Source organism: Rhinopithecus bieti, unplaced genomic scaffold, assembly GCF_001698545.2.
Source record: "Rhinopithecus bieti isolate Rb0 unplaced genomic scaffold, ASM169854v2 scaffold_15336, whole genome shotgun sequence".
In the NCBI taxonomy this organism is placed as follows: Eukaryota; Metazoa; Chordata; class Mammalia; order Primates; family Cercopithecidae; genus Rhinopithecus; species Rhinopithecus bieti.
In genome coordinates, this window is record NW_016808678.1 from 512,730 (window position 1) to 535,374 (window position 22,645).

General features: G+C 52.6%; 2 protein-coding genes across 8 annotated transcripts in view; both read right to left on the reverse strand.

Annotated features, from left to right (window-relative positions):
- Nucleotides 1-15,302, reverse strand: part of TMEM63A (transmembrane protein 63A) — a 41,876-nt gene extending 26,574 nt beyond the window's left edge. For 2 of the 7 annotated variants that reach the window (XR_001888172.1, XM_017886963.1), the window contains exons 1-6: nt 14,132-15,302; nt 11,025-13,839; nt 9,232-9,431; nt 6,092-6,171; nt 3,145-3,211; nt 2,236-2,273 (exon numbers count right to left, since the gene is read on the reverse strand). Coding sequence is in view for 4 of the 7 variants with exons in the window: in XM_017886963.1 (XP_017742452.1) it covers nt 2,236-2,273; nt 3,145-3,211; nt 6,092-6,171; nt 9,232-9,420 (374 nt within the window). In the remaining 3 variants the exon portion in view is untranslated. The remainder of the gene's footprint in view (nt 1-2,235; nt 2,274-3,144; nt 3,212-6,091; nt 6,172-9,231; nt 9,432-11,024; nt 13,840-14,131) is intronic. The other 5 variants (XR_001888174.1, XM_017886966.1, XM_017886965.1 and 2 more) reach the window with 3 other exon arrangements.
- A 2,198-nt stretch (nt 15,303-17,500) lies between these two features.
- Nucleotides 17,501-21,510, reverse strand: LEFTY1 (left-right determination factor 1). The gene is made up of 4 exons (XM_017887003.1): nt 19,986-21,510; nt 18,976-19,222; nt 18,592-18,831; nt 17,501-18,305 (listed from the first exon to the last, which is right to left on the reverse strand). The coding sequence occupies exons 1-4, from the start codon at nt 20,233-20,235 to the stop codon at nt 17,942-17,944; spliced, it is 1,101 nt and encodes a 366-aa protein (XP_017742492.1). The 5' UTR covers nt 20,236-21,510; the 3' UTR covers nt 17,501-17,941.
- Between the last annotated feature and the right edge of the window lie 1,135 nt (nt 21,511-22,645).

Below are 22,645 nucleotides of genomic sequence, written 5' to 3' on the forward strand. Positions count from 1 at the left end.
AATAATAATAATAATAATTAGCCAAGTGTGGTGGTGCACACCTATAATCCCAGCAACTCAGGAGGCTGAGGCAGGAGAATTGCTTGAACCTGGGAGGTGGAGGTTGCAGTGAGCTGAGATCCCACTACTGCACTCCAGCCTGGGTGACAGAGTGAGATTCCATCTCAAAAAAGAAAAAAAAAAAAAAAAAAAAGAATAAAGTTGGGAATATGCCCAGGCCCCCACCCTGTTTCCTATCTCCCCCTCAAGTGGAGACCTGAGGTAGAGCCAAGAGTCCCAGTCTATCCTACCACCCTGGCCTCCTCCCTGTGTCCCCAGATATGGGGAGGTGACTTGCTCCACCCTTTCCCACCCTTGCAGTGCTACACTTGGAGGCTCTGGGTCCACTGGGGACTCAGAAAATTCCAGGTTCACACAAGCTGGACTTCTGTGCTACAGAGGGAGAAGGGGCAGGGCACTCTGCTCTTTCCCACTCCCTGAAGGCACTGCTTCTAGGCTGGGAAAGCAGTGCTTTGGGAAGAGCTCAGGGAGGCAAGGGCTGCATCATAGAAAGGCAGATCTGAAAGATGTCAGCGTGGGCTTTACAGTCAGACCACAATGCAATTCAGCGCAGTTGCCTCCACCTGAAAGGTAAGCAGGTCACGTGGCTTACCTGCCTCTGACCTCAAGCAAGGAAACTGCCCACTGCCTACCTCATTGGCTTAACAGGGGCTCATGAGAGATAATAAGCATCAAACACCTAGTGCTGTACGTGGTATCAGCAGATGCTCAGAAATATGCCTGTTCATATGAGTCATGATTACTATTTATCTAGAAGACAAAGCTTTGCAATGAACTACATTGTTCTCATTTCTAAATAAACTAACTCACCTCCTGCTTCCTCCTGTTCCAGACCAGAGTTGACTGTCTGCCACAGGGCTCTGTCTCCTACCAGTTCCCCTGGGAACAACTCCTACCAAATCGACTATTTACAACATGCTCTCGCATGTGTTCATTCCTTTGAATTAGCCTGAGCACATGTTATCCTCAGCCTCCTTTTACAGTTGGGGAAACTGAAGTCCAGAAAGAGGGACTTACTCAACATCCTATAACCACCACATTTCATCAATTCTAAGATGTCATTTTCATATTTCTTTTTTTTTCTTTTTTTTTCTTTTTTGAGACGGGGTTTTGCTCTTTCGTGCAGGCTGGAGGGCAGTGGGGGTGATCGTGGCTCACTGCAACCTCTGCCTTCCGGTTTCAAGTGATTCTCCTGCCTCAGCCTCCCGAGTAGCTGGGATTACAGGCACCCATCACCAAGCCCGGCTAATTTTTGTATTTTTAGTAGAGATGGGGTTTCACCATGTTGGCCAGGCTAGTCTCGAACTCCTGACCTCGTGATCTGCCTGCCTCAGCCTCCCAAAGGGCTGGGATTACAGGCGTGAGCCACTGCAGCCGCGCATATTTCAACTCCTCTGAAATGAGGTGTATCCTATCGTGATAGTTGATGGTAGCTTAGCTGGCAACATTTTCTTGTTCTTAGTGCTATATAAAATAACATGCATCTTACAACAATGACTTCTTAGATTCGATGGAATATGACAGCAGGTGAGAACCAAGACTCACATCAGTCCCCGCCTCCTGGCTCCCTCCACCACATGAGAGGTAACTAACTGGCTCTTAATCACCTTTAATAATCTTTTAGATTTCTCTCCATGGGCCTCATTGAAAAAAGAAAACTTGTAACCAAATGAATTGAATGTATTATATTTCTTCACTTTTCACTAATTCAAAGACAGGCAAACCTGCCTAGGAGAGCTTCCATTGACATCTAATTTATTCAACTAAATATTAAGTTGAATAATTAAAGCAAAAAAATAGCTTTAGTTTGTGCAGTATTATGAGAGATGAACATATGATTTCCACTGAATATGTTGAAATAAATAAAGTTCATCTCTACCTTCAAGAACTTTTGGGATCCACCTCAATTTGGGAAGCTCCAGGCTCCAGCAGGGACTGTGTGCCCTCCAGCATGGAGGCTCCAATCCTACAGGCCTCCTTCCTCTGCCCCTGACCCCAGGGGCTGCCTGGCCACCTTGATTCTCACCCCTCACATACTGCTTTGGACATTAACTGAAAAGTATCTAAGAGACCCCATCTTAAGATCAAGTGTCTTGGCTCTTGCCTCTTGACTGGCCAAACACCCAAAAAAACCAGCCCAAAGGCCCCCCAGCAGCTGCCCCATAGTGTACTTACTGCAGACGGAAGATGGCAGTCAGCCAGGGACAGCATCCCTGGAAACGGAGAGAACAGGGATTAGCTTCCAACATCTGTGTCTTTGGGAGGCAGATGTAACTATTGTCTTTGACATTAAATAACCATTTAACCTCCTGTTGTACAAAAAACAGTGCTTTTATCCCATATTCAGCAAGCATGCGCCCAATACTTCACAATATACACCACATGCCTGGAATTCCTGCTAAAATCTCTTGACAACCTCGTGGTCAAATCACAAAACTTAGATCAAATCGGATGAAAGCTCAGGGCAGCTCTGGGGAAAGTGATGTGGGCTGCTGTTTGATTGTTTACAATCACTGACCAAGAGGTGAGGCAAAAGAGAGGAAACAAGCCTAATGGATTGGATGGTCTGCTGGAGTGGCTGTTAGGGGGAAAGGGTGTCTGTAGGTTTTATTGTCCTTCACATCTCTTAAACTTAATACCCCTAAAGCTGGGCTGTTATCCAGCTAGGAAAGACAAATATTTGTTCAATAATTCATTCAGCAATGACTAAGCACCTACTAGGCATCAGGCGCTGGGGAACAGGGCTGGAGAAGGCAGGGCTCTTGCCCACATCTGGCTCATAATCCAGCCGGCAAGTCCATAATTAACTGTCACACAAAGCCATACATGTAAGAGAGAGAAGTGCTGGAGAAGCCCAAGGGATTCCATAGCCCTTCCCGCCTGCAAGTTCATCCAGTCTCAAGATCCCCGGTCATCCAGCTGCCATCTCTCCTGTGGTACTTCGCAAGTTCAGGTGCCTTCGTGGATGCAGAAAACACTTTCTCCAGCACTTGGCACTCAAGATCCACCCTACTCCCTCCCCAAAACCATGACTGCCAGTCCCCACCACCTGGCCATGACCACAACTGTTCCTTAGATACCAACCAGCTCATTTTCAAAGTCTTGTTGCCCTGAGGAGGAAGTTGATGACAATCTCTGAAATCTGGACTCGCTAGAGACACAAAGAAGAAAAACAATGACAGATAATTCCTTAAAAAAAAAAAAAAGTCAAAGAGTCAAAAAGATCATGTCCAGTATTTTGCTGACTCTTGGAGCTCAGAAGCAAAGCTACCAGCCCTCAATGGCTGAGACAAAATATAACTCACTCTGTGAAAGACAGAGACAAGGACAATGACCATTCCCAGGCATGGTATAAAACTCTATGTTATATGGGATGAACAGCAAGGGGTCAACACTCAGAAACCATACCATTGTGACTGGTCTAGCTAAAGTGACTTCAAAGGGTTGCCAATTTATAGCATATTTCCCAATATTATCAAATAAAACTTGGAATAAATACTATATTTTATCAAATCTAAGATACCACTGGTTGTAATTTGCATAATTATTTTATGAACTGCTAAAGAAAAAATGCTGCCAAATAACCTATGACCACCCACCAATAACAAGATGCCTCCCAATTTCGGAGATGAGAAAATGTCAAAACATATGTTTTAGAGTGGACAAATGATGGCACTTTATATTGTGGCATTGTAATCAAATCCTTTCTTGCGAGTACTCCCATAAAAATACCCCATGTGCTATAAATCTGAGGTGTTTGCAATATGTGACTGCTTTTCTTTTTTTTTTTTTTTTTTGAGACGGAGTCTCGCTCTGCCGCCCAGGCTGGAGTGCAGTGGCCGGATCTCAGCTCACTGCAAGCTCCGCCTCCTGGGTTTACGCCATTCTTCTGCCTCAGCCTCCCGAGTAGCTGGGACTACAGGCGCCCGCCACCTCGCCCGGCTAGTTTTTTGTATTTTTAGTAGAGACGGGGTTTCACCGTGTTAGCCAGGATGGTCTCGATCTCCTGACCTCGTGATCCGCCCGTCTCAGTCTCCCAAAGTGCTGGGATTACAGGCTTGAGCCCCGCCCCGGCCTTTTTTTTTTTTTTTTTTTGAGATGGCTCTGTCACCCAGGCTGGAAGTGCAATGGTACAATCTTGGCTCGTTGCAACCTCTGCCTCCCAGGTTCAAGCAATTCTCTGCCTCAGCCTCCTGAGTAATTGGGCTTACAGGCGCCCGCCACCATGCCCAGCTAATTTTTTTATTTTTAATAGAGACAGGGTTTCATATCTTGCCAGAGGCCCTGTCTTGAACTCCTGACCTCATGATCACACCCGCCTCCAAGCCTCCAACAGCTGCTAGGATTCATAGCTGTGAGCCAACATGCCTGGCTGTGACTCCATTTTGCTTTCCCCCCGCGCCGCGCCCATATTTCTCATATCTTCTTATGTTCTTTCTTTTTTTTTTTTCTTTTTCTTTTTTTTTTTTGAGACGGAGTCACTCGCTCTGTCGCACCCAGGCTGATGCAGTGGCGCGATCTCGGCTCACTGCAAGCTCTCGCCTCCGGTTTCCGCCATTCTCATCCGGCCTCAGCTCCTCGAGTACTGGGACTACAGGCGCCGCCCAGTGCCCGGCTATTTTTTTTTTTTTTGTATTTTTAGTAGAGATGGGGTTTCAACCGTGTAGCAGGAGGGTGCTCGATCTCTGACCTCGTGATCCGCCCGCCTCAGCCTCTCCAAAGTGCTGGGATTACAGGCTGAGCACCGCGCCCGCTGGACTCCTTTTCTCTAGTCTCCTATTCCTGGTTCTACTGTTCCCCTGCTAAAGAGAAAACACATGACGAGACTTAACTTTAAAAGCCTTTGCAGAGACACTGTCCCTTTTGACCTTCAAGGTGACCTCATGGGGAAGAGACGACAGAAGGAGACCGACCCTAATAAGTTTGGGGCCTTGACCAAGGTTGCACAGCCAGGGATGCAGCAGGGCCCTCTGATCCCCAGGTGGTCTTTTCAACCAGAGTACATGGCCCCCACTTCTAGCTGAATGTGCCGTAAAGGCATCAGATGTCCCAAAAGTTTCTCCCCAACAGCCCAAGGTCATCACCTCAGGCTTTAGCAAATCCCAGAGCAGAGATCATGGGAAAGGATGGTGCATTTTCAGGTACACCTCTCCTCTTCCCAGTTCAAAGGATCCTGCCACTCAGGCCACATGTCAGGAGGGGCCCGAGAGTGGAGGGTCTGCCTGAAGAGCCCCAGGGGAGGCTCTGGGTGGCAGCTGGGGCCAGTGCCTGAGTTTTCATCACTCACTTCCTATTGCCACATCTGACACAAGATCCTGGGTGCAAACAGCCAGCTGGAGCTGGAATGTCAGGTTGTGCAAATCCAGAATTCACTGTCACCCTTCAGGCGATATGAACAGAGAATCCTAGAGCCTCACGCAGAACTAGAAGGACCCGAGGCCCAGCCGAGGGAGCCTGTGCTTTGTAACAGACTTATCCAAAGCCGGCACTGACCTGGCAGGAGGGTGGGGCAGTTCCCTGACGGCTCTGCTGCCCTTCTTGATCCTCACCCAGCCCTGGCCCCAAGCTAATTAATTTCAAAGATAATCACTTAAAACACTCAAGGTGAGAAAGAAAATGGGCATCCTCTTCAGAGGATGATGAAAGCCCTCAGTATCTAAAGCAACCTGTTCGAGGCCAATAAGGTTCACAGCCTTGGCCCAACAGAAGCCCTGAGGGAGCTGAGCATCTAAGCCTGGGTTTTTGTTTTGGTTTTGGTTTTGGTTTTGTGAGCACAATGAGGGTAGTGAGACTGACCTCATGGGTCTGTGGTGAAGAGCAAAGAGAATAGCTATTGGTACAGGCCAGGTAGATACACTCAGTGAACACAATCTAATAGCAGTGTCATGTGTGGGTCCTGCCCACACGGAGGGCTTCATAAGCCCCCAGCCCATTCCAGGGACACACCCACACTATACACACATATATGTACACACACACTCATATACACGTACGCACATGCATGCTCATAGCCTAGGTGATATATCTTTACCTGTCTGCTTCTGACACCAGAGCAATGCGGCCATAGTCCCAGAATCTTCTTCTTATAATGGAAAACACCAAGATTAAGAACTAAAAATAGAAAATAAACCAAGTAAAAGCATATTGGATGGCTTCTCATTAGAAGACACAGTGGTCTCAGGGGTAAAACCCACCTGCCTGCACTCAGCAGGGCTAGAAGGAAAACACACAGGCTCAGAGAGGGCGCTGAGCTGCCCAAGGCCACACAGCTCAGTAGCCTAGATGCTTTGCTCACCCTTTCACCAGCTCCTGTCACCTGTGCCCACGCCACCAAGGCTGCCAGCGCTGATGCCAAGCTTGCCTGGAGCCTGCCTAGTTATGCACGTCAGCCCTGTCTCTTGCTCTCAAGGCAGCAGTGATACCACAAGGACCCAGCCTCAGGCCCTGATCTGCCTTCAGTGGCCCCTAAGCAGGAGGGTAAGGTCTGGCCTCACAGCAGTCCCAGGAATCAGTATCCTTCTTCACTTTACAGAAAATTTCTTTTTTCTTTTTTTGAGATGGAGTCTCGCTCTGTCACCCAGGCTGGAGTGCAATGTCATGATCTCAGCTCACTGCAACCTCTGCCTCCCTGGTTCAAGCAATTCTCATGCCTCAGCCTCCAGAGTAGCTGGGAATACAGATGCCTGCCACCATGCCCAGCTAATTTTTGTATTTTAGTAGAGACAGGGTTTCACCATATTGGTCAGGCTGGTCTCGAACTCCTGACCTCAGGTGATCCCCCTGCCTCAGCCTCCCAAAGGGCTGGGATTACAGGCGTGAGCCACCACGCTGGCCAGAAATTTCATTTTAAATTACAGAACCAAGGTAGCACAGCCTTCTCAGGCTAAGCCAGAAACGGTCAGATTTTTCCTGTGAGTTTGGTTCCCCTGAAGGCAGGCCCCGCAGGCACAGAGCATGCATGCAGGCAGCAAGGCCCCACGAGAACCTGTGCTCAGGCTGGCTCAGCCTTCATAAGCTGGGACACCTCAGCAAGCTTGTGTCCAACGGCAACCTCAGGGCTGGACTAAGCCGGTTAGCTCTAGACATCTGTAGACTCTAGACTGTCCTCACTCCCCACAGTCCACCTTGGCAGGCTCCCTGCCATGTTCCTGCCTCTCTTCCCTCCCTAGACAGGGTCCCTCTCTTTGAGGTTCAGGGAGGTAGAGAAATAAATCTTAGTAAGCACATCCCTGCCTGCTCTGATCAGAAACAGGGGTTTTGAAGGTGGGCTTTGTTTTCCTAAAGGAAATCCAGAAGACCTGAACCCCAGAGGCACTGAGTTCTTGTGGAATTTTCTTCAGGTGAATCAGGAAGTTGGTGACATATTTTCAAAGGCAGGTGAGTTGTGTTGTAGGAAAACCACGAAACCTGCTCAGCAGGTGCCTGCCCTTCCTGTCCACAGCAGCTGCCACCCTGGCCTGTGCAGTGCAGACGTTTCCCACAAACCCATGCTCTCCAGGGCCCTCTGGCTCTTATGTGTCCCTGCTCCCCCACCCCAAAACTTACTGCAATAAAAACCCACCCCTGGCCAGGCCCTGTGGCTTACTCCTGTAATCCCAGCACTTTGGGAGGCCAAGGCTGGTGAATCACTTGAGCTCAGGAGTTTGAGACCAGCCTAGGCAACAGGGTGTGAAACCCCATCTCTACCAAAAATGCAAAAATTAGCCAGACATGGTGGCATGTGCTTGTAGTCCGAGCTATGCAGGAGGCTGAGGTGGGAGGATTGCTTGAGCCCAGGAGGAGGAAGTCGCAGTGAACTGTGATTATGCCACTGTACTTCAGCCTGGGTGACAGAGTGAGACCTTGTCTCAAAAAAAAAAAAAAAAAATTAACCTTCAGCAGCACACTCCAGTAGAGGGTGACTCTCTTCTCAACCAACACTGTTGTAACAATACCCACCCAGCCCACCTAGGGTCCCTGCCCAGGCCCCCCTCTCTTTACTCCTTACCTTGGCCAAACTCTCCCCACCCTGAAGACCCAGGGCCACCCTCCTCTAATCCCACCAACTCTGAAATCCACCCCAACACCACTGTCTACTCCTCCCTGCTACCCTAAGCCACCCTCCCCACGTTCCCCACCCAAGCCTAGTCTCCAGCTCCAAGCAGTCCAAGGGTGTTTACTCCATCAGAGCCATCTGCCCCCTTCATTCAGATGGTCTCTGCTACATGTTAGGAGACAGCATCAAGAGACACTGGCCAGCCCATGGCATTTGTGAAAAGAAGGGGCACTTTAACCCCAATAAATCTCAGCCAGCTAACGTTGAGTCTGCATAAGGAAGAACAATGACATGTTTCAAATTGGAGGCATCCTTGTGAACAAGGAGATCTACGTTAAAGAAAGGCCACCTGCTGAAGGCACGCTCTGAGAATCAGCTTTTGATTCTTTTTTTTTTTTTTTTTTTTTGAGACAGCGTCTCGCTGTTGTTGCCCAGGCTGGAGTGCAGTGGCATGATCTTGGCTCATTGCAACTCCGCCTCCCGGGTTCAAGAAATTCTCCTGCCTCGGCCTCCAGAGTAGCTGGGATTACAGGCATGCGCCACCACACTCAGCTAATTTTTTGTATTTTTAGTAGACACAGGGTTTCACCATGTTAGCCAGGCTGGTCTCGAACTCCTGACCTCAGGTGATCTACTCGCCTTAGCCTCCCAAAGTGCTGGGATTACAGGCATGAGCCACCATACCCAGCCCAGCTTCCGATTCTTTAAAAACCCCAGGGATGCCAGAGGGGAACAGGAGGTGACACTTGGGAATTGCAGCTGCTCTATTCTAGTCCGTACTCTCCATTCACATTTCTCAACCCCTTGAGATGACCCTTCCCAAGGGCCTTAAAGACATGACAGGCAGAGAGTTCTGCAATCATGGTAATAATCACAGGCATAGCTATGTGAGTATTTTGGCCTTATCCAATCTCCAAAATCCTCTGAGGCAGGAATTATGATCTCCATTTCCGGAGCAGAAAGGGGAGGTGCACAGAAGCTATGTAACACGTCCAAGTCACAGAGCTGGTAAGCAGCAGAGTAGGGATTTAAACCCAGCTACGTCTGACTTCTCATCTAAGTTTCCCAGAAGGCCCTGGGCGGGGGATTTAAACAAATAACTGAGGCAGTAGGACACGACTTGTGAGGGCTCTCACCAGGAAGCAGCTGACGTCTATGAGCAGGACAGTGGGGATGCCACCAAAGGTGACTCCCTGGAGCACGGTGCTGTTTTTAGCCGAGTTGTAGCAATAGGAGTCATTGGGCTGGTCCCCGAGGCCCAGCTGCTCCCTGATGGACACCGCCTTGGACTGCCACAGCTCCAGGAATGGGGAGTCCGCCATCATGCCTGTCTTCCCTGGAGCACAGGACAACAGAACAAGGCAGACAGATGTTCAGCGCTCAAATTTCTTGCAGATTCCCACCAGTGCTGGCAGAACCAAAGGTGGGCATTTCCCCAGGGACTGGTCGGGCACAGGGAGCCAGCAGCAAGGAGTCCAGGAGAGCCAGACATTGGACCTCTGAGTGCCTGGCGGTGTCCACAGAGAATGGCTCCATTATGGGACAATCTCGGGGGATCAGATGGTCAGAGTGGATGGCTCATCCAGGACACAGTGGGCAGATCCCCAGAGGGGGTGACATGGAGTAAGGGAGGGACAGAGTTGCTGCAGCTGCTGACTTAAGAAGTCCTAAAGCTCCTCTAGCCTCAAGGACTCATGTTGGGAAAGTCACTCCTGCAGAAGCCACTGGCAGATCTGCAGTACAGGCAGGGGAGAGGGAGAAAGGCACACAAAGGCAAGAGGAAAATACAGGGATAAACAGGGAAGAAGGGAACATCCAAGTATTCACGATGGTCCATCCACGAACCACAGACAACACCTCACTCCCACTGCTCACAGAATGTCAGAGCTGGGACCTCAGAGATGGGTCCATCTGCTATACTTGGAAACTAAGCCTCAGAGGTTTAATAACTTGCCCCAAGGTTAAGGTTAAGGAGCTGGTCAGGGCAGAATTGAATCCCAAACCCAGTGTCCTGACTCTCAGATGCCAGTTCTCTTTTTACTTTGCCACAGAGGAGAAAGCAAAGGGGGTGGTCTAGGGTAGGGAGGCGGAGGGAGTCAGGAGTTCCAAGGCCTTCTCAGGGACCTCTGGGTCTGCCAGCTCTGCCCTTTCACACATACATACCCCTCCTGGGTACCATCAGTCTAACTGCAAGGCCCAGCATTTCCAAAGCAAACACTGCTCCAGGCTGGGTTGTTGACTTTTCCTTCCTGAGGCTCCTGGTGCCCCTGGTGAAGCTAACAGAAATCTCCAGTGTCTGTCCCCTGACACCTGAGGCCCGGGAGTTAGTGTCCAAGTTCTCACGCTGTGGCTGAAGGGCCAGAACACATGTTCAACCTGGACTTGCTTAAGATCCCATCTGCCCAAATCTGGTAAATCTAGAATTCCCAGGGGATTTCTGCTAAGTCTGGTGCTTCTAGCTGTTATAGGGACAAAGATCTTGAGAACAAGAAGAAAAGATATAGAGAACCCAAACAGATGTTTGGATACCAGTAGTGCTGGTGGGGTATGTTGGGTAACCCCTAGGCCTGCAGTGCTGGGGACAATCACACATGGACACCTACACACACACACACACACATACACACACGACAGGAAGTATAGGAAGGGTGAATAAGTGGAAAGTCCAAGAGCATGGGAGCATCCCCCAGAGAGCCAAGTCACTTTTTCAACCTTCTAAGAGACTTGGCAATGGCTGGAGGTAGTAGGGGTTGTGATGCCAGAGTCATGGGGCTGCTGGCTCTGAACACAGTCACAAGAGTGACCTCTGGAACACAGATGTTCTTGGCTTCCCTTTAAACCCCACCCAGTGGTACCGCCCAATGGAACACCCCAGCCCAACACTTTGAGGCCACCACCTACCCCTCCTTCTTCCTGTCCCCACACTTACCAGATGCTAGGGGAAGGAAGGACTGTGGATGGACCCGTTGGGGAGGTCCTCAGTTGGAGCTGTCTCTGGCAAAGGCAAAAGCAGCCCCAGTACCTCCTAAGCGGCGAAGGGCCAGGCCTCAGAACTAACACTCATTTCCTGCAGGGCTTTCCTGACCAGGAAGTCCTGGGGTACCAGCCTGTAGACTTTCCTGAAGGATCACAGACACCCAGCATCACATGGGAGCCACCCTTTTCCAGTGTAGGGGTCTGGATGGAAACCCTCCAGCACACACCCGTGTATGCATGCTGCCCATATGGAGCTTTACGTTCTGCCCAGTGGGCTCCCTCCTGCCTGGATCTCTCCCCAAACTCCCAGAACTGGCTCTCCATCCGTCAGTGCTCCTCTGTGTGACCCTACTCCTCCTTCCTCAGCCAGCACCACCTGCGGACCCAGCCTCTCTCCTCTTCACCAATAACTCAAGGACCTGCTGGGGCTAGGGGAGCAGCCCTCTCCCACAGAAGCCCTGGAGGCTGTGGGCTCATGGTAGGACCCCAAGCAAAGGACTTCACCTGGGCCCCAAGGGCTAGTGCTACTGGGGAGGCTCCCCAAGGTTCCCCAAGAGCTAGAATTAGGAAAAAGGAACACAGCAGCATGAACAAGGAAGGCTTGAGAAGTGAAGTGGAAAGAAAAAACATCCCATAAAATGCTCACAGAGGGAGCATTGTCCCTGGAAAGGGGAGGGTGCTGTGGTGGTGCTGGGAGTGGCAAACCCTCACCAGGACTGCAGAGAAGGAGAGAGGCCTCCGCGAAGGGAAATACCTGTGCCTCCTCTTCCCCCTCCAGCCCCAGTTATGCCTCTAAGTCACTTGTCTCTTGCCAAATAGGCTTCCCAGGGTGGTTTGACAAAGTCTGATAAGAACTCAGGGAGGTGGCTAGCAAATACTATGAGCCTGAGATGGAGGTAAGTTCAGGTGGCCAGTCCTGTCTGCCCTCTCCGATGAGCACCCAGGTTAGGGCACAGCTCTGGGGATCCACAGTCTCTCTTAGACCCTTCAGCTCAGTCCCAGCCTGTGCCTGCCCATTAGACATGTAAAGTCCAGATCCCACTGAAACAGCTCCATCCCTCTGGCTCTCAACAGGACAGCTCCTCTGCATCTTCACAAACAGGCATGTTGTGCACGGGCAGCTGAGAACACAGACACCATGAAGCAGCGCTGCCAGACTGAGGAGAAGGCAGGGGGAGGGGAGCACCCAGTTGGCAGCTATGTGGAGGAGGCCAAACCAGCAGCTAGGCACTGTGGTTGCAGTGGCACCGCCTGGCTGAGAACCCCAGGGAATATTCAGTCATCCTAGATGTATGTGAACGCCTAGCACTTATCTGTGCCTTCCAGAAATTCTCCATTCATCCCCTTATTCCCACTTAATATGCTGAGGGTAGGAAAGCCAAGAATTACTGCTGAGGCCCAAAAGCCAGAGTGGGCAGCAGGTGACTTCACGCTCCCAACCCAAAGTTCAACCCATGTGCATGCAAGCATCTGACTGTGGCCAGTGGGAGATGGCTAAATCCAACAGCTGTCTGAACTTGCCAAAGTAAACCACCTATGCTAACCCACTGCCCAGTCTCCATTGGCAGCAAAGACTGGCCTGGTGACCAACTTGACAAGCTCTAGAAATGCCAGCACAATGCTGCAGGAAGTATATGGATATTGTTGGTTCTTGCAAGAAGGCCCGTACAAATTCAGGGTAATTTTATCATCACCAAATCTTTCAATCCTGTGATGACCATAGCAAAACTACAAGCTGCTCCAGGCCTTCTGCCTCAGGAGCTAACTCTGGTCTTTCAGATGCAGAATAAGGTTGCAGAGTAAACGTTATGGCAACACCAAACAGGACCCAGTAACCCAGACAACTGTTTACCTCTACCCTGGAGCACAAAAGAAATGACACAGCCCCTGGCTGAAATGAGAGGCAGTGTGGCTCAGGGATTATGTGAGCAGGCTCTGGAGTTAGGGTCTCAGCACCACGCAGTTCAGACAAGCAGCCTAACCACTCCATGCCTTGGCTTCCTTGGCCTGGAAATGCGAGTGATCACTTTCTCTCACGGGGCTGTTGGGAGGCACAGACCCCAAACACCTGTAAAGCACTTAGTCCAGGACCGGCCCTAGCAAGCAATTAGAAGCTGTTTGCCTTTATTTTAAGTCACCCCTCCAGCTAATGGGAAACACAAGGGCAGGACCCCACCTGACGTCTTCTCGGTTAGAGCCCAATGAACAGCTAGGAGAGACCTTTGCCCCCATACTAAACAAAGGAAGGGGGTGTGTGAAGAGAAAAGGAGCCTCGGCTTCCGGCTTCCGTTCATATCCCCCTGAAGGCACAGCAGACTTGAGGATGACCTGACAGGTGTCAGGGGAGGGTCAAGGGGTCCACCACGCTGTCCACCCCTGCCCTTGAAGAGGACACCACCTGCCTGGGGCTGAATGACCAAGGCCCCTCCAGGGCCTCAGGCAGCTATTCTTATCAGGTGCTGGAACCTTTGCGGATTTGGTTTCTTAGCAGAGCTCACCTCACCTGTCCCGCCCCCGCCCTTCCCCCCAGTTCCCGAGTCCCCAGCCTTCGTCCTCAGGACTCCGCCAAGGCTGCAGGAAGTGGTCACCCTGGGACAGCCCGAGGGTGGCCTCTGCCTTCCTGGCGTCAGGAGACTCGGACGCCTGGCCCTTTCCCGGCCCGGCCTCCTCTAGGGTCGGAGGATCCCAGAGCTGCGCTCCTAGTTAGGTGAGAGGTCGGATTCCGCCGACAAATCCCAAAGAGAGGGATGGTGAAGGTGGTACCAGTCCTGAAAGCGAAAAGTCGGAGCCTCGGAGAGGGAAGTCCTGAAAAGCCGCCAGAAAGTCCCGAGGAACGCAGGGCTGGAATGAGGGCGCGGCGACCCCTGCCCTGACCCTCTCCTCCCACCCAATCCGGCGTCGTCAACCCCTGCTTGGGGTCGGGGGCTTTGGTGTCTGCGGAGGCTGGGAGCCGTTCCGGAACCGGACACTTGGCGCGCACCCCGACGTGGACCCCGCCCCGCACGTCCCGGGAAAGGCGAAGGGCGCGTTTCCCCCCTTCACGCCCCCTGTCCCCTGTACCTGCGGCGGCGGCGTGTCTGGCGGGACCCAGCCAGGCGGGGCGTGTTCCGACCACTTAAAAGTTACAAAGTGAAACTCCAGCGCCTCCTGCACATGCGCAGAGCTGCGTCCACAGCTTGCCCAATTTGGAGCCTTTGCCCGCGCCGGCGCCAGCCTGGACGCAGCCGACTGCGCCTTCCGCGGTGGCCCTCGGCGGTCCTCTGCCCTGGCCTGGCCTCCTGATCGTTGCTTAGCCCCGCAGGTCCTCCCGGAGGTCTGCAAGCCCCGGACCGGCCAGCTCAAGTCCAGAGGCTGAGAAGGGATCCGTTGGGGCGCACCCTCTTCCGTCCCCCCTGCACGAGCCCAGTCTCTGGACGCCTCCGGGAGACCTGGGCCAAGCACAGGGTGGTCGCAGCGCAGAGAGAGCATCTGCAAACGTTGGTGGTGGTGCTTTGAATTTCCGCGAAGAGCTCTTAGACCCGCCCCAGGAGAGTGGAGGTGGCGGGGTGGTAGCATGGGGAGCTCAACAGGATTCAGCCTGCACCTCGGCTCCGGGCAGTCAGGGACCGCGCGGAGCGCCCTGCGAGAGGCCGCGGCTCCCCCGCCGCTGTAGAAGGCCGGACCGTGAAAGCCCGGAGGGTCTTCGTTCGGGCAAAAATGTGGGGGCGGGTCGCAGCATTTCCAACGCTCCTTAGGGCCAAGTCCCTTACTGCCCGAGCCAGGGCCGCCAAGGGCACCTACTCCAGCCCAGCTACGAGAGCGCGGCATGCCTCGCGGCCCGGAGCCAGATGTTTCCCGGAAGCCGGTGGCCTCTACAACTGGACCGCAAGCTCGCAAGTCCGCCGCGCCAGGGACTGCTGGGCGCTGCGCAGGAAGCGGGGCTGGGTTCGGGGAGGACCGCGAGCCCTGGGAATCAAGGAGCAAACCACCCCATCCGCAGGCCCCTGTTTCCCTATCTATGAAACGAGTGGTTGGACCAAAGCTTCCCTCTCAGGTCCTTTCTAGCACCAAACCACTCTGAGTTCTGAGCAGTCCTCTCCCCACATGCACGGCTTTGCGGGTTCTCCGACCTCTCTTCCATTTCTGAGCTTTCATCTTTTTCTGTAACTGTATAAAAATATCCTTCTTATGGCCGGGCGCCATGGCTCATGACTGTAATACCAGCACTTTGGGAGGCCGAGGCGGGCGGATCACCTGAGGTCGGGAGTTTGAGACCAGCCTGACCAGCGTGGAGAAACCCCGTCTCTACTAAAAATACAAAATTAGCCAGGTGTGTTGGCACATGCCTGTAATCCCAGCTACTAGGGAGGCTGAGGCAGGAGAATCGCTTGAACCTGGGAGGCAGAGGTACAGTGACCCGAGATCGCGCCATTGAACTCCAGCCTGGGCAACAGGAGTAAAACTCTGTCTCCAAAAAAAAAAAAAAAAATCCTCCTTACCTCCCTGTCCCTGATTCTAGCGCCAGGCTGTGGCTGTCCAGGGGTCGGGTGGGGAGGGTCTCTTCCTGCCTCTCTCAGTTCTTTTCTGTCCCATCTGGCTTCCCCTTCTCTCCCCAAACCTCTATCCACTAGTTATTTCCCAGGGTTTTTCCTCTGTGCCCACCCCCACCCAGTATAATCTCTGCCCTTGTCCCTCCAAAGCTAGGCCTGGCCATCCCCCCTCCCTGCTCTCTTACCTCCACATCTGACCATCTGCAGAGTCCTGGGTGTGGCCCCTGGACTCCCCGTTGGCTCCTGAGACTGTCCCTGTCCAATCTTCTTTCCACTCCCCACTCCCACACCTGCCTGTCCTCCTCCCTTCCCTGCCTCAATGAATGGTGCCCCCACGTCTGATCTGTGGGGGCACCATTCATTGGGGCAGGGTCTAGGCAAGTGCAAGGTTCCGGTCTTGGTAATTAGAATGCTGGAGCCACTGACAAAGATTTCAGAGAAAGAAAGGATTTCTAAATTTGTTCTTGAGTAGGTTAAGGTTATTTCAAAATCAAGAGAAGGCCTTGATGGATCGGAATGTGAGTTGAGATAGCCACAACCTTTGTTATGTCAGTTGTGTGAAGTGTTTGTAAAATCACTATTTTATTTTTTAATTTTTAATTAATTAATTAATTTACTTATTGAGACAGAGTCTCGCTCTGTCGCTCAGGCTGTAGTGCAGTGGTGTGATCTCAGCTCACTGTAACCTCCACCTCCTGGCTTCAAGTGATTCTCCTGCCTCAGCCTCCCGAGTAGCTGGGATTACAGGCATGTGCCACCACACCTGGCTAATTTTGTACTTTTAGTAGAGACAGGGATTCTCCATGTTGGTCAGGCTGGTCTCAAACTCTCAACCTCAGGTAAGCCTCAGGATTACAAACGTGAGCCACCGCGCCCAGTTGCACAGCTCTTATAGCTATAAATTCCAGATCCTCTGGAGCTTTATTTTCTTCTCTAAGTATAGATGATTATTTTGATCACAGGTTTTATTATGATGCAAGTAGGATTGAAATAAAGCCCAATCACTATGCCCAGGAAAGTCAAAGTGTCAAGAACAGAAAGATTTCTGTATCAATTCTGAGAGGACAGGCACCACAGATACTAGAATCAGAATACATTTTATTTTTATTTTATTTCATTTTGTTTTTGAGACAGAATCTTGCTCTGTTGCCCAGGCTGGAATACAGTGGTGTGATCTCAGCTCACTGCAACTTCTGCCTCCCGGGTTTAAGCGATTCTCATGCCTCAACCTCCCGAGCAGCTGGAATTACAAGCGCACACCACAATGCCCAGCTAATTTTTGTATTTTTAGTAGAAACGCAGTCTCGCCATGTTGGCCAGGCTGGTCTTGAACTCCTGGCCTCAAGTGATCTGCCCACCTCAGCCTCCCAAAGTGCTGCGATTACAGGAGTGAGCCATGGTGCTGGCCCTGAAAGCATTTTAATCCTAGTTTCCCGTATTACTTAACCAAGATCTCTACCAAGTCATGGCCAACTCAAGCTCTTTCCTTAGTTTTACAATTAGGTTGACCTAATCTCTGTAGAACTTTCTGCTCCTTCCTCAATTTGCAGAGCTTTGATTAAAATGGAAAATTACAGCCGGGCCCAGTGGCTCATGCCTGTAATCCGAGCACTTTGGGAGGCTGAGGCTGCCGAATGACTTGAGGTCAGGAGTTCCAGACAAGTGTGGGCAACATGGCAAAACCCCATCTCTACTAAAAATACAAAAAATTAGCCTGGCATGGTGGCACATGCCTGTAATCCCAGTTACTCAAGATGCTGAGGCATGAGAATCGCTTGAACCTGGAAGGTGGAGGCTGCAGTGAGTTGAGATTCGGCCACTGCTCTCCAGCCTGGGTGACAGAGCAAGACTCCGTCTCAAAAATAATTAATTAAAATAAAATAGAAAATTACAAAATTACAGAAAAAAATGTGTTTTATTCATGTTTTACAAAGTCTTTATTATCTGGATTGGGGTTGCACAACCCACACTTAACCCCAGGTCTTAGGTCCATAGTGGTGGAGGAGTTTAGCCCAGATCCAGTGACAGGACAAGTAAACAATGACACATTGGGGTTTCTGCCCTCAGGTTACAGTATCTCCACATGTAAGTGCTTAGAATATAGTGCAGCGAATAATAAGAATAGAGAAAACTGAGCAAGGGCTCCCCAGTGGCCAAGGATTCTCATTCCTGAGAAGCACAAACTAGGTGAGGTAACTTGTCAAGGGAAGCAAATTCAGGGCTCACTAGAGAGCACAGAGCATTTGTTCTTCAGCAGTTCAGTCATCGCCAGCTCTTCTGGTACCCTAGAACACTTCAGAAACACACACAAGTCAAGTCCCTCGGTGGCTACACCAGGCGCCTACGGCTGGAGTCCCCTTGGCACGAGCGCCCCATCCGAGGCACAGCTGCACTTCTGCACCCTCATGTTGGGCAGGCTGACCACCTGGGGCCTGGTCCTGCCTCCCTCCTTGATGCTGACGATCATGGGCAGCGAGGCAGTCTCTGAGGCGATGCACTGTCGTGGCCCCAGAAACGGCCACTTGAAGGCCAGGGCCTCCGGCGGCTGCTGGCAGGTGCCCACACACTCATAAGCCAGGAAGCCCGGGGGCTCCAGCACCCAGTTCTCGGCCCACTTCATCCCCTGCAGGTCAATGTACATCTCCTGGCGGCAGCAACGGGTGCCCTCGGTCACTGGTGCTTCAGGGTCACAGTCGCCCTGAGCTCTGTGTGGGCAAAGAGAGCAGGGTCAGCAGTCATCTGGGATGGAGATTTATGATCCATCTCTCAACTTCAAAAAGCTGGATGTTTGTGATATAGGATAGACAGCTACAAATAACTTGAAAATTAATAACTGATATTTACTGAGGACCTCCTAAGAGTCAGAGGAAGAATTGTATACATTGTCTCATTCATTCCCAGAGCACTCTGAAAAGTTGTCCATTTCAAAACAAATTTAATTGCCTCTCTGTCTCTTTATTCCGGCTCACCAGTTTAACCCTCAGCACCTACCCGTAGTCTCCGAGGTCCAGGGTGTGCAGCTCCAGCTGGGGCTCCCCAAGCCCGGCCGGCGCCCTCTGCGAGGCAAAGCGGACCAGCTTGTGGGCGCCGGACGCTAGCGGGCCCGGATGCTCCGTCTGCACCGACACCTGTAGCAGCAGCGGCTGCCGGGGCCGGCTCAGCTGCTGCCAGAAGTTCACGGCCTCGGTCACGTCGAAGACCTTCCAGCCGCTCTCGTGGGCGGACACCAGCCTGAGACACGACAGACACCCAGCGCCGCGTGAGGGCGGGGACTGGGACGGGCCCCGAGGGCCCCGCCCCGTCCCCCGCGTCCCCGCCCCCAAGCCAGGCCGAGCAGCCCCCTCCCCCTGCCCTGCGCGCCCGCGCGACCCCCACCTGGAGTCGATGAGAGAAGTGCGGTTGGAGCCGTCGTCGCGGACGCGAAGCCACTCGACAGTCACCCGGGCCCAGGCGCTGCGCGGGGACAGCCGCCCGTGCCTGTGCAGCGCGGCCTTGGGGACCGGCTCCTGGAAGAGCCGCAGTATGGCCTGCACCAGCTCGCTGTTGGGCGGCAGCCGCTGCTCCATGCCGAACACCAGCAAGTGCGTGCTGGCCTCCGACGCCAGGAACCTGCCGGCCACCTCTGGGGACAAGAGCAGGGTCAGCGGAGCCTCCCTGGACTCCAGGGGAGCTCTGAGGATGGCAGGGCCACTGAGCTGGCAGCCAGGCCAGGAGACACCGGCCCCTGTTCTATCTCTGGGGCAAACCCAGTTTAAAAATCTCCCTTGGATCTGGACCTTGTTTAGTAATCATCTCAATCCAGCATGCAGGGGCACCTGTGGGACCCTGGGCTAGCAAGTTTGCCTCAGCTGAGATGCTGGGAGCAGAATCCTAGCCTGGCCTTGGGTCTAGCTCTGCGCACTGAGGAGCTAGGGAGGTGAGAGGCTGCGGGAGGATTCAGGCCCAGCTGCACCCCTGACAGCCAAGTATAACCCAGGTAGTCTACTTAAATTAAGTGCAGTATTTTCCAGTTACCCAAACACGCTTCTATTTACAATGACTTATTTTGATGTTCACAATGCTGGAAGATGGGCAAGACATAGCCATACCCCAGTTCCACATGAGCGAATGGTTGTGAGATGATTTTAAAGCAATATACTCCAAGTAGAGCTCAGACCAGAGTGGCAGTATGAAAACAGACCCCGGGAGTCCTGACTGCGTCCACCACTGCATGCTGAGGCCCTGCCATCCTCACAGGCCCGGCCCCACCTCACTGCCCTTTAGACCATGGCCCTCACCCAGCCTCCCACAGACCTCTGCAAGGCCAGGAGCCCTTTGACGCCACCGGAGTGGGCACATCTGACCTGCCCCACGGGACCAGGGGCAGCAGGGAGGGAGGGCCTCACCTCGGAAGCTCTGGCTGAATCTCTTGCCGCGGGAGCGGTCCCCGTGGCTGCGCTGCAGCAGGGTCACGTATTGGGCCCTCACGTGGGCGGGCATGACCAGCTCCTCCATGTCAGCCCTGTCCAGTACGGGTGCCTCGCTGAGCTGCAGCTGCCGCAGCAGGCTGCCCAGGAGCTGCTCCCCGGTCAGGGCCGCCCCGGGGCCGGCCAGGGGCAGCACCCAGAGTGCGCAGCAGAGCCACAAGGGTCGCATGGCACTGTCTGGAAGGAGCAGTGGGCAGAATGGGAATGTCCCTTGAGATGGCTGAAGGAGGGTGTCAGGCAGCTGGATGTGCTGAGAGCCAAGCCTGGGCAGCTTTATAGCCTGGGGTGGAGGGAGGAGGTAGGGAGTGGGGAGGGAGGGAGGGAGGGAAGTCACACCCCTGGGACCTCCTAGGAGCTCACAGCCAGACAGGTCCCGGAGCTGGGAGGAGGGGCTGTCTAGATAGGACAAGTCTGTCTGGGCTGTGAACAGCTGGGTATGGCTGTCTGTACAATGGTCGTGAACCCCTAATGTGGGTTGAGGCCTGACCAGTTAAATTAAAAAGCTCATTTCCTAGAGTAGACATGGGGCTCTCATTCTCTGCAAGAGGCTCAGTTCCCCCAGTTGCTGGTAAGTGGACCTAGAGTCTTGTTCCTTGCTGCAACCAACCAATCGACAGGAACTAGAACGACTTGGGCAATGTAAGAGCCAATCCGGCCTGCAGGGATGAGCATCTGGGCCCCTGCTCAGAGGGTCCTGGGGCCTCATGAGATCCTGAGCTGGTGGTCCCCAGCTGTGAAACCAGACTTCCCACTGTTCTGGGGAGACCTTCCTAGGCAAGGGAGCCTGGGAGCATTTAGTACCAATGGGGTTTTGTCCAATAAGGAAGGAGCCTCATCCTCTCCCTCATCCCTGCTGTTCACAGAATTAAAGTTTAGAGTTGAAAGGAATATCCAGGCTACCTTCTCCCCCAATTTTTTTTTCTTTTGAGACAGAGTTTCATTCTTGTTGCCCAGGCTGGAGTGCAATGGCGCAGTCTTGGCTCACGGCAACCTCTCCCAATTTTTGAGCTGAAAAAAAAACTGAGGCTCAGAGACGTGTCAACTTCCTGAAGCTCACAAAGTTAATGATCAATGTCCATATAAAGTCAGGTCTTGCAATTCACAAAGTTCTTGGCACACTCAAATTATTTACAGCCTAGTTTTGACCTATGCCCTAAAGGGAGTCAGGTGGTCTCAATCCAGGTGATCAGGTCTAGGCTGGGGCAGGGGACAATCCCCAAGACAGAGGACCTCTATCTTGAATGTGGATTTGTGATCTGGTTAAAGAGTTTTGCTGGGGAAATAAAACAATTGGGTGATCAGCCAGGGGTAGGGCTACCAGACAAAATACAAGACACTATTTGGGACATAATTATACTAAAAAATTCTTCATTGTCTACCTGACATTCAAATTTCACCAGAGTCCTATATTTTTATTTCTTTTTTCTTTTTTTGAGATGGAGTCTCACTCTAGCGCCCAGGCTGGAGTGCAGTGGCTGGATCTCGGCTCACTGCAAGCTCCGACTCCCGGGTTTACGCCATTCTCCTGCCTCAGCCTCCCGAGTAGCTGGGACTACAGGCGCCCGCCCCCTCGCCCGGCTAGTTTTTTTTTTTTTTTTTTTTTTTTTAAGTAGAGACGAGGTTTCACTTAAAAGTAGAGCCAGGATGGTCTCGATCTCATGACCTTGTGATCCGCCCATCTCGGCCTCCCAAAGTGTTAGGATTATAGACTTGAGCCACCTCGCCCTTATTTTTCACATCTGGCAACGCTAGCCAGAGGTCAGAAAAAGAAAGCGAATGTGGATTGGGAGACTGTTTACAATGGTCTGAAGTGTTTCCAGGAGGGAGGGCAGCCCCACCCTTTGTCATGCAGAAGAAGGAGCCTGGCTTCCCCAACCATCCCCACCTGAGTCTGCCCAGATTGGGCTTGAGATGGTAAAGTGGACCCAGAACCAGATCTTCTATGGGAGGAGAGCGGGGCAAGGGAATGAGTGATCCCTACCCTGACTCAGAGCACATTTGGACCTGGCCCTGGGCCCAGAACTAAGGACACTGGAGGGCAGTGGGCTGGCCATGCTGGGGAGAGGGGGAGGGGGCCCAGGTAGGAAGGTGGATGAGGAGTGTGGCCCTGTGCCCTCGACCACACTCCTGCCCCTGGTGGTCCAGGATGTGACCCCCAACCAGAGGCCAGGTTGCCAAGTGAGGGCCATGGGAAAATGTAGGGGTCAGAGGTCATCCTGGGGCCTCATGGACGGGGACGAGCTGGACTCAGGCCTGAGCTCTGAGGTCAGCGAAGCTAACAGTCCAGGAGTGGAGTGGTTTCTAAGTCAGAGCCCAGCATCTTGGGTCTCCAGGGTGGCTTTTGCCCCCTTCCTGGGAAGGGGCAGATACTTCTGAGAGTGCTCAGGAAATGCCCCAAGGCCAGTCCAGGTGTCCTGGGCTGCCCCAACCCACACCATCAACCTCCCTGACCCCAGGCCTGGGGGCCCATGTGGCTCCTTGGTGGTTCCAGGCACCCCCTGTGTGGGCCCTTCCTCTTCTCCCAGAGTAGCTCAGACTCTGGCATCATGGGGGGCCTTCCCTGGGGCTCCATCTGGGCT

Bases quoted from the DNA above. Each gene is read 5' to 3' on its own strand.
- LEFTY1 (XM_017887003.1), bottom strand. From the start codon at position 20,235: ATGCGACCCTTGTGGCTCTGCTGCGCACTCTGGGTGCTGCCCCTGGCC. The intron at 19,223-19,985 runs GTGAGGCCCTCC...TCTTGTCCCCAG, and splicing joins ATTCAGCCAGAGCTTCCGAG to AGGTGGCCGGCAGGTTCCTG. The intron at 18,306-18,591 runs GTAGGTGCTGAG...TTGCCCACACAG, and splicing joins CTGGACCTCGGAGACTACGG to AGCTCAGGGCGACTGTGACC.